We start from the raw sequence: 10251 nt of genomic DNA on the forward strand, positions 1-10251 counted from the left end.
TAATTGTACACCATAGTAACTCTTTTAAAAACACAACTCAAAAACAAACAATTATAAAACAAAAATCCTGTCTATGCATTGGTCAATGCTGATGATTTAAAAATTAATCAGCCTGGCCAATATATCAACCTGATATGACTAGCAAAAGTTATTTTTATCCAGCAAATCCATTTAATAACAAGAGACATGCTTTAAAATCGTAATATCCTGCAACATACCGCAAGGTACACCTATTTGTATTTTGGTGTACTTTGGTCTGCAATTCCACATTTACAGACTTATTAAAATAAAATAGATTACAAATAAAATAGATGAATGAATAAATGATTTGCAAAAAGTAATTACAGCGAGTGAGCAGTGTCAGTCATCTGATAAACACATGACCTGTGTCACGCAAAGACCAATTGAAAAAAAAAAAAAAAAAACCTATACAAAGCATATAAAAAGCGTTGAGAGGAGAAGGTGCCCAGTGTCTTGGATCTCAGTGGTGGAGATGTTGTGTTTGGGGAGGGTCGACTTTGAGCTGACATTGAGAGTGACGGTCTGTGCTTCATGTAACATCTCTGGACGCTCATGGTAGACGGAGCTGCTCGTGTCTCTGCCTCTTTCCCCCTGTCCTTCAGCACCACAGAATTGGACAGCACCAGGCAACCAGACCCTCTTTCACCTTACCCCTCAGGATAGCTGTTTGCGTCACTTGACTTCATGGAAACATTTTGCACGGGTTTGGAAGAGTAAAATTCCAAGTGTCTGATTTGGAGAGGAACCAACGGATACGCGCCGCCACAACCAAACTGGCAGGAAAACTGTTCCAGTGTAAGTAGATCACATTTGACTGATATAAAACAATAATGCGTTCGTGTTCGTAGTTTTAATATGCATGAAAAAAAACCTCCTGCAAAGCTGTTTGAAAGTTAAACATCTAAAACAAACTGTTTTAACGCTGGACTTCAGTGAAACGCGATGTTTGCGCGCGCTTATCAGACTCAACACTCTACAACAGTATTGTGCAAGTTAGTAGCATTTATTTAATTTATTTTGCGTTTTTATCGATAAGTTAGTCTCGCACTCGTCAAGCATTCATTAATCCTGCTAAAAAGCTTCCGTCATAATCTGTAAATTGACAGTTTTGCGCGACTTTTTGATCCCGCATTTCTCACTGACGGCGCGCGCAAAGGCTTCGAGCGCTCGGATCTTTGCTGATTTTACCTGGATGTAAACAATAAGTAATCACCTGACGAGATTATTCGAACTGTTCGACATAACCAAAATGAGATCTATTATTTGGATTTGAGAGAAAATTATCTAAACTTCGGCCCTTAAATAATTAAAATAGAGTAAGAAATGCAAATGCTTTGCCATTCAGCAAACTATTCTGCAATAAACCACAGGCACCGTTAAAGTTTTAGATAACAGAAATGTACAAAATCGGTTCTTTCAGTTATTTAAAATAAAGAAATGTGGACAGACGCGTTTTGTCTGAGCTTTTTATGCCGCGCGCCCATCAAAAGTGCGCCATTTGTATTTTATTTTGTTGGATATTTGTATCTTGTTTTATTTCATCTTTTTTTTATTACGTTATTGTGTTGATGAATCGACATCGAATGCATTTGACGAACATCAAGCACGGGTGAAATAATGTGTATATCTAAACTCGCTTTGTCTTGTATGGTTTCCAGGTCAGTGTCAGGCTTCTTTGGCGTTTTTTGACTCTAGTCGTGGGTTAACCGAACCGCGAAGCTGCTGTCTACGTGGACCGGTGCTGAACTCTTCCGTCCGACTGCCAGGACCAAACCCAGAGACATGGCCACGAACGGCACGAAAGCATCTGACGGACATGTTTTAACCGAGCTGAACGAAGCGCCCACCGCCAACGACAAACCAAAAACTCTGGTGGTGAAAGTTCAGAAGAAAAAGGATCTTCCCGACAGAGAAACATGGCAGGGAAAATTTGACTTTCTTCTGTCTTGTGTTGGCTATGCCATCGGACTTGGCAATGTCTGGAGATTTCCCTATCTATGTGGAAAAAACGGAGGAGGTAAAGAAAAACCCTGGTTGTTTTTACCATGCATTTCCCCCTCTTAACAAAAGGATTAAATAATAATAATAAATAAATAAATAAATAAATCCGATTTCGTAATGAACGAAAATCACTCTGCAGATTGAATAAACTACAAAATAGGTTACGCTTTTTGTCCAGGATGCGCGCAATCATTGGAAGCGCAGTGGAAGCGTGGATTTTTAAATCGGATACATATTTGAATATGTCTCATTATGTTACTCTTCTGTCTGTATAGGGGCATTCTTGATTCCTTACTTTTTGACCCTCATATTTGCTGGGGTCCCGTTGTTTCTTCTGGAAACTTCCCTCGGTCAGTACACGTCCATTGGTGGTCTTGGAGTGTGGAAACTGGCCCCTATGTTCAAAGGTAATCAAGAACCACAAATAACCCTCTGATTAATTACTCCATGCTCTTTTTAGCAGCATGTAAATGATGGTGTCCCTGCATTATAGCGCAGTCGTTCTGTGTCCTTGCCAAAAATGATCTGAAATATGGAGTTATTTTAGCGCACATGTCTCCGTAGGTGTTGGCCTGGCAGCAGCAGTCCTGTCGTTCTGGCTTAACATTTACTACATAGTCATAATCGCTTGGGCAATTTACTACCTGTATAACTCATTCACCACAGTAAGTACACATTTTCCATTTTAGGTATCAAATGTGAAATTGCTAAAATGCCAGAGACGGTTGCCTAGATTCTTGAAGCGCTGTCTCAGGGATTTTCCTGTTTGAAATGTCCTGTTTCAGGAGCTCCCCTGGAAATCTTGTGACAACCCTTGGAATACAGACAAATGCTTCTCCAACTACAGCATGGCAAACACCGCCAATATGACGAGCGCCGTCGTGGAGTTCTGGGAGTAAGGGCAGATTGTTTTCTTTTTCTTTTTTTTTCTCAAACACCCTGGAATTTCGTATTCTAGCAACACACAAACACTTTCCTTTTGTCCTCGGCTGTGCAAACGAACCACTGTTGTTTCACAAAAATGCGGCTATTGTGCTATTTTTGGCAAACAGCCCTAGCTGAATGTTTTGCATCGGCAATTAGACAGGCTCTATTTCAAACTGTTTGTGAGTTAAATGGGCTGACAGATATAAATTCTACATCTACGTTCTCTAATAATGTGTGTTCCCCTTTCTCGCTCAGACGTAACATGCATCAACTGACTGATGGTTTGGAAAAGCCGGGAGAGATAAGACTGCCACTAGCAATAACACTGGCCATTGCCTGGGTTCTGGTCTATTTTTGTATCTGGAAGGGCGTAGGCTGGACTGGAAAGGTAAGAATGCCCTTGCACGTCACAATGTGACATTCGGCCATGCTATTTGTTTTTAACATGTTCAGAAATTCAATAAAGCTCTGAATATTCAAAATCAAGGCTTTGGGATCAGAATCTCCTAAATAATGAAAGTCTGTCATGCTTTCAAAGAGCTTCCCAATTGTTGTTTTTCTTCAGATAGAATCACGGCGCAGTGTCGCATAATATCAAAGCAGACATGTTTTTTTGTTTTGTTTTTTCTTAAGGCTGTTGATATGTCTTTCAGGTGGTATATTTCTCAGCAACATACCCATACTTCATGCTGTTTATCCTGTTCATCCGTGGAGTGACGCTGCCTGGAGCGAAAGAGGGCATTTTGTTCTATATCACGCCTGAGTTCAGCAAGCTGAAAGAATCAGAGGTAGAGCGCTTTGTAATTATCATACGGTAACAGACGTGTGTTCACAGGCGTATAATTTGGTGAATTTCTACCATGTCTGGTCTTTTCTCTTAGGTGTGGCTTGATGCAGCCACTCAGATCTTCTTCTCTTACGGTCTGGGCCTGGGCTCTCTGATCGCCCTTGGGAGCTACAACCCTTTCAACAATAATGTTTACAAGTATGCAGCAACTGTAAGATTTATTAAAGGGTGTTCAAATGTTATCCTTAATATGCATCTTTAATCAGTCAAATGCGTGAAAATTTTGCATTTCAAAACAGCCAAGCGTTTTTGCCTACAAAAAAAAAGGCTTCCTCGTCACTCTCAATACAACACACAGATAATAGGATAAATAATGATGGATTACTAAACAATGACATGCTCTCGTCTGCTTCTCAGAGATTCTATCATCGTCTGCTGCATCAATTCCTTCACCAGTATGTTCGCTGGATTCGTCATTTTCTCTATCGTAGGTTTCATGGCCCACATCACAAAGCGGCCCATAGCAGACGTGGCTGCATCAGGTAATTATGATGGAATTCAGTTTGATCACTGGATGAAGACCTACTACTATACTTTATGCAATCTCTTAAATTTGTGACACAGACATCAAACATTAAAGGTGCTACCACAGTAATTATTTTTAAAAATCATACATATTATTTATGTACATATGCAACTTGCTTATTTTAGGGTTTTTGGTAACAGGGTTGCTAATATTACAAATCTCAGATAACATAAGTTGTAAATAAAATGACTATCATAATATTTGATTTGAGGTTTACAATCTGTGCTATGCATAAAAGTGACCAACACTGAAATTAGACATTGGAGCTGTATTGTTCAAATAGCATATTACATGTATTTGTGTCTATGCCATAATACAGATATTCTAAAGCTAAGTAAACCTGTTTTGATCTCAGGGCCAGGACTGGCGTTCTTAGCCTACCCCGAGGCGGTCACACAGCTGCCCATCTCACCGCTCTGGGCAATCCTGTTTTTCTCCATGTTGCTTATGCTTGGCATTGACAGTCAGGTAAAGAGCATGTTTCAAAGTATGTCGATAGTACTGTATGTCGATTTGAAGGCTGAATTCAGAATAGCTTATACAGTGGCATAATATTCCAAATTCAGCCAGTATTTATGACTTGAATACAGCCAGTTCATTTAGATATCCTTTTAGTGTTTGTCTTTTAATTATCATATAAATCTTTCGGAATAAATGCTTTTTATGCTGTGTAGTTCTGTACGGTGGAGGGATTCATCACTGCTCTCGTTGACGAGTTCCCCCACTTGCTACGAGGAAGACGAGAGATCTTTATCGCTGTCGTCTGCCTTGTGTCTTATTTGATTGGCCTGTCAAACATCACACAGGTAAATGCACACATACTCGTTCTCATCTTTCTATGGATTTCACATCACCCTATGAAAAGAGATGGAGGCTTATCACGATTTTATTCTAAACCTTTGTATGTAATGGAATATATGGTAAAAATACATACAAAGAGTGGAAAAAGAGCTCTTGAAGTTGCATTAAGTAGAATCACATCAGAGGACAGAAACATTTGAGTGTTTTTACTGGGATATGTAATGACTATGGAGTGTTCAACCACTATATAACCTCACACTGTTATATAAAAGCTAGAGAAGACTGCAGGAGAGAAAAAAAAATGAATTCCAACTATTACTTAACAGATAATACACTAAATACATAAAAATAAAAGTAAATAGACTAGAATACGCACAGGAAAATGATGGAATGAGATGTTTCGGGTGTATCTTGGGTGAGACCATGTATATGGTATGATTGTATACCATTCATCAGTGCATCTTACAGTCACTTGACACTTTTCATGATCCAATTCATTTGTATTCGATTTGTTTTCCTTTCTGCGCAAGCAGTTTAACTTAGAAATATTTCACATTACAGAAGTAAAACATCATTTTATCTTGACCTTAATAAAGAGCCCAAGTACTTATGGTAATACAGCAAATCGCTCAGATGCTCACAACAATTTGAACCATTGGATGTGCAATTATGTATTATCCTAACCCAAATACTACATACTTTTCAGGCCAATCTTGATACTCACAGCAGGGAAGAAAAAGCTAGTTTCGCTAATGCTCATTGCTGCTACCATGCAGCTAACGAAATGAAAGAGCTGGTTTTACAAACCAATGTAAATGAACCACATCTCTCGCTAATCAGGGCAATTCTTTTCTCGACAGGGTGGTCTCTACGTGTTCAAACTGTTTGACTACTATTCTGCCAGTGGAATGTGTCTGCTGTTCCTGGTGTTCTTTGAATGCATCTCCATATCCTGGTTCTATGGTAAATATGCAACTTTGTCTAATAATTCAGTAAATTTCCTTTTCCAAGCAGATATTAAGTTGCTGAGATGTTGCCTGCAGTGTCCTGTGGCGTGACATTTAGCATGCATTTCAAACAAAATATTTAAAAAAGAAATTGCATGCCGTATTTATGACCTCATATTTATTAAATGAATACATGGAATCTTTTTATTTTGTTTTGTATTAATTCATTCGCTTTTTATTCTTCACATCCAGACATGACGCATAATGCATGCTAATTATTATCAAAGATCTTTATAATTCATGCTAATCTCACTGCCAGACTCATTTTCACACTCAGTTGATCTGAATGAATATGTACCTGTGGAATTTTAATTGTTGTGCACGGCAGGCTTGATTATGCAAACTACAGCATGATTCTCTATTTGCATTTATGAAGGGGGCACACATACAGCAGGCCTCCACCCAGCAATAATCCTCAGCGAACTGCTCGTGCATTGTTTTGCAGTAGCGTGTGACCCTCCCCGTGATTTTTATTCTGTGCCTACCGCAGGTGTCAATAAATTCTACGGCAACATTGAGGAGATGATTGGATACAAGCCCTGCATTTGGTGGAAGCTGTGCTGGGTCGCATTCACCCCTCTAATTGTGGCCGTAAGCAGTTTTATGGTGTCTTTATGTACAGGAAACATTCCTAAGGTGGAAACACAGGCTGACTGTTTGTTCCTTCTGTCGTAGGGTGTGTTCCTCTTCAGCGCCGTTCAGATGGTCCCGCTTACACTGAACAATTACGTGTTCCCAAAGTGGGGGCAAGGTGTAGGCTGGTGCATGGCCCTGTCGTCCATGGTTCTTATCCCAGGATACATGGGCTACATGTTCCTCACCCTGAAGGGCTCATATAAAGAGGTAACGCTTGCATTTTCCTCGCAGCCACAGGTGCATCTGTCAGGCAACATGAAAGCATCTCCACTGACGACAGAGTAATTGATTTAGATTGCGTGCATTATTAATGCAGATGTTTCAGCATGGGGTGAAACATGCACTGTTCCTATTTCGTGGCCATTGGATTCATTCTAATTGCATCAATTAGTCTTTAGTTCTTGCCATTTGAGCATGCAATCAGTGACTAGGACTGATTGAACGAATTAGACAGGAGTTTTTTTTTTTACAGGAGTATTTTTCGCCACATGAAGCGTACCTCTCTATCTCTGAATCATGTTTCTGAGACTTGTAATTAGGAACAAAGAGTCCCAGTCCCAAGACAGCGTGAATATCATGGATGAAGCTTGTAATAATCCCTGACACACTCGAATCACAGGTTCCCACCAGGGACGCAAATGTTTGGATTTGGCTTCGACTGCACCTTGATTTCCTAATTGTACCAATCAAGGGCCATGATTTGAGCTTTTATGCTTTTATACTTTCTTTGCTCAGCAGGAATAGTTTGTCCGACCTGGAATGGCAGCTGATGATTTTCCTTCCCTTTTGCAGCGCCTTCGGATCATGACTCAGCCCACGACGGTGGTTCGGACTCAAGAGAACGGGCCAGAACAGCAACCTGAAAACCCCACTCCAGCCAATGACGAGGCCTACATCTAACCCCCCTGCCCCTGCTTCACCCCGAATGATCAAAGGTCAACGTTCAGAGAGAGAATAAAAGAGTAATCACGGTTGATCACAACCAAGGACTTCCATGTCTAGAGTATATTCACCTACCTCCGAGGGAAAACCAACCTGATTACAGTTTGTATTGTTTTGGTACATATATACATAGGGTCCAAAAAATCTGTCCAGCTATGTTCTAGGATTAATCTATATTTCATATGCAAGATATTAGTCTTTCTAAAAGAGAAAAAGAAAAAGAAGAAAGGGTCACAGTGTAACCAGAGGATATCATTTAAGTGATAATTCAAGATTTGGCATCCCAATGTAATTACAACACCACCATGTTAATTTGATATTACATGTAATTAATGTATTAAAAATACAGTTGTAGGTTAGAATTGAATTGTATCTGATTGTATCTGAAAAAAAAAAAGAATATATATATATATATATATATACACACGTTTATATATCTATATAAAAGCAGGGAGCGAGAATATGGGCGCGTGCAACGGGGCATGATGAACCTTGGATGTCAAGGTTACGTAGCCAGACTACACTTTTCAAGACTCTACCGTTTCAAATAGCCCTTCTCCCATTTAGCCCCCGAGCAAACCCTGAAAAGCACAAGACCAGTATGGATTTGGTTTACAAATGTACCAGGCAGCGATGAATTACCAGCCGCGGGGGCCAATTGACGTCAAAAAAGACTGTTACTATTTTTTTTCCTTTTTTATTTTCTAAGACAAAATAACTTTGTATGTGTTTTTTAGGATCATTTTAGTACATGTTTTCTATGTAAGAGTAAGACGGACCAAATTCATGTTTATGCTACTGACAGATCTGAAAAACTGCACCGTATCACTGCACAGGGTCCGAAAAGTCATTTTTGGGGGCAGACGTACCCCGTGAAACCACTGTTAATCCTGCTCACCACATTTGCATGCCACTCCTCAGGAAAAATGGCGAAAGTGACCAAAATTTGCTTTCCTGGATCAAAAACGATTATAGCTGTGAGCAGCCTTCAGCAAATAATCACTTCTGAGCAAAAGCTATAGTCTGTTGCCATGGTTTCTAGGGTCATTTTGTCAGACATCATTGACAAACCAGCACTCTGTGTCAAAAAACTGACAGAGCCGTTGTTCGAATGAAAATATGTCAAGGAGAAATGATGCTGTTTTCTTTTTAAATCTACAGACTAGATGGGCAATAAATAATTTGCATGAAATCATATAAAGGGATATGTGTGTGTGTGTGTGTGTGTGTGTGACTGTGTGTGTGTGTGTGTGTGTGTGAGAGAGAGAGAGAGAGAGAGAGAGAGAGAGAGAGAGAGAGAGAGAGAGAGAGAGAGAGAGAGAGAGACAGAGAAATGACTGTTTTATTTCCACTGTTTTATTTTTTAAATGCCACTGGTGAAAAGCACAGAGCTTTAAGTTCACAAGCCACAAAGGTATCCGAAAAAGAGCACTGTTAGTTTGCTTCTATGGCAGCTACATGTGACAGAGATCTGGATTAATTAGTTGATTTATTCTCTGCAAGGCGTCTGATGAAAAAGAAAAAAAAAAGTGCAATCAATAAGAGTTTTTCGTGAAATTGTATAAATTTACCATTCATCAGATTTCTCTCTGAAACAATGTTGTAAAACTGTACCGTGTAAAAGTACCTGTGAATGTCCGTTTTGAGGTTTTTGTCTTGTTGATGAACCTTATATCATTTGCTGTTTACTGCAATAATGCATTGATCTCAGAAACTATATAAAGCACATATCTTTCTGAAATGTAAAAAAGAATAGTAATAATAACAAATGAATAACAATTATGGAAGATTATAAGAGAATAGATTATATGTCTAGTCAAAGAAAATATTGTTTTGTATATTTCTAACTGTTTGGGCCTAATGTAAAATATTGATATGTAAAAAAAAAATTATATATATATATATATATATATATATATATATCTATATATATATATATATATATATATATATATATATATATATATATATATATATAATAAATGTCTTTAGATGGTGTTATATAAAAGCATGATTGCCATGTGTTATCTGATTAAAAAAAAATAAAATAAAGTACTATAGATTATAATGTGTGCCGTCTCATCAAGTTAAGTCACCTTTATTTATCTAGCGCTTTTAACGATACAGATTGTGTCAGTATTAATTAGGAAAATAGTGTGTCAATAATGCAAAATGACAATAGTAAACACAAATTTTTCAGTTAAAGGCAGTTCATCACTGAATTCAGTGATGTCATCATCCAGCTCAGTTCAGTTTAAATAGTATCTGTGCAATCACGTTGATGATATCGCTGGAAATGAAGTGCCCCCGACTAAGCAAGCCAGAGCAACCAAACTCCATCTGTGACGGAATGGAGAAAAAACCTTGAGAGAAACCAGGCTCAGTCGGGGGGTCATTTCTTCTCTGACCAGACGAAACCAGCGGTTCAATTCCAGGCCGCAGCAAAATCAGATTGTGCAGAGGATTCAACCGGTTCCTGTGGTCTTGTCCCGGTGGTGGTCTGAGACAAGGTCTTTGCAGGGGATCTGGGGCTCATCTAGTTG

The 10251-nt window shown here is 39.0% G+C and overlaps 1 protein-coding gene across 1 annotated transcript; it reads left to right on the forward strand.

Moving 5' to 3' along the window:
* Positions 1 to 461: 461 nt before the first annotated feature.
* On the forward strand, positions 462 to 9028 carry slc6a1b (solute carrier family 6 member 1b). Its single transcript, XM_042733527.1, has 15 exons — positions 462 to 816; positions 1680 to 2038; positions 2298 to 2429; positions 2587 to 2687; positions 2808 to 2917; positions 3205 to 3337; positions 3603 to 3737; positions 3831 to 3934; positions 4154 to 4278; positions 4678 to 4790; positions 4997 to 5128; positions 5984 to 6086; positions 6621 to 6721; positions 6806 to 6973; positions 7559 to 9028. The coding sequence occupies exons 2-15, from the start codon at positions 1804 to 1806 to the stop codon at positions 7664 to 7666; spliced, it is 1800 nt and encodes a 599-aa protein (XP_042589461.1). The 5' UTR covers positions 462 to 816; positions 1680 to 1803; the 3' UTR covers positions 7667 to 9028.
* The last annotated feature ends 1223 nt before the right edge of the window (positions 9029 to 10251 follow it).

The sequence above is a fragment of the Cyprinus carpio genome, chromosome B11 (genome assembly GCF_018340385.1).
Source record: "Cyprinus carpio isolate SPL01 chromosome B11, ASM1834038v1, whole genome shotgun sequence".
NCBI lineage: Eukaryota > Metazoa > Chordata > Actinopteri > Cypriniformes > Cyprinidae > Cyprinus > Cyprinus carpio.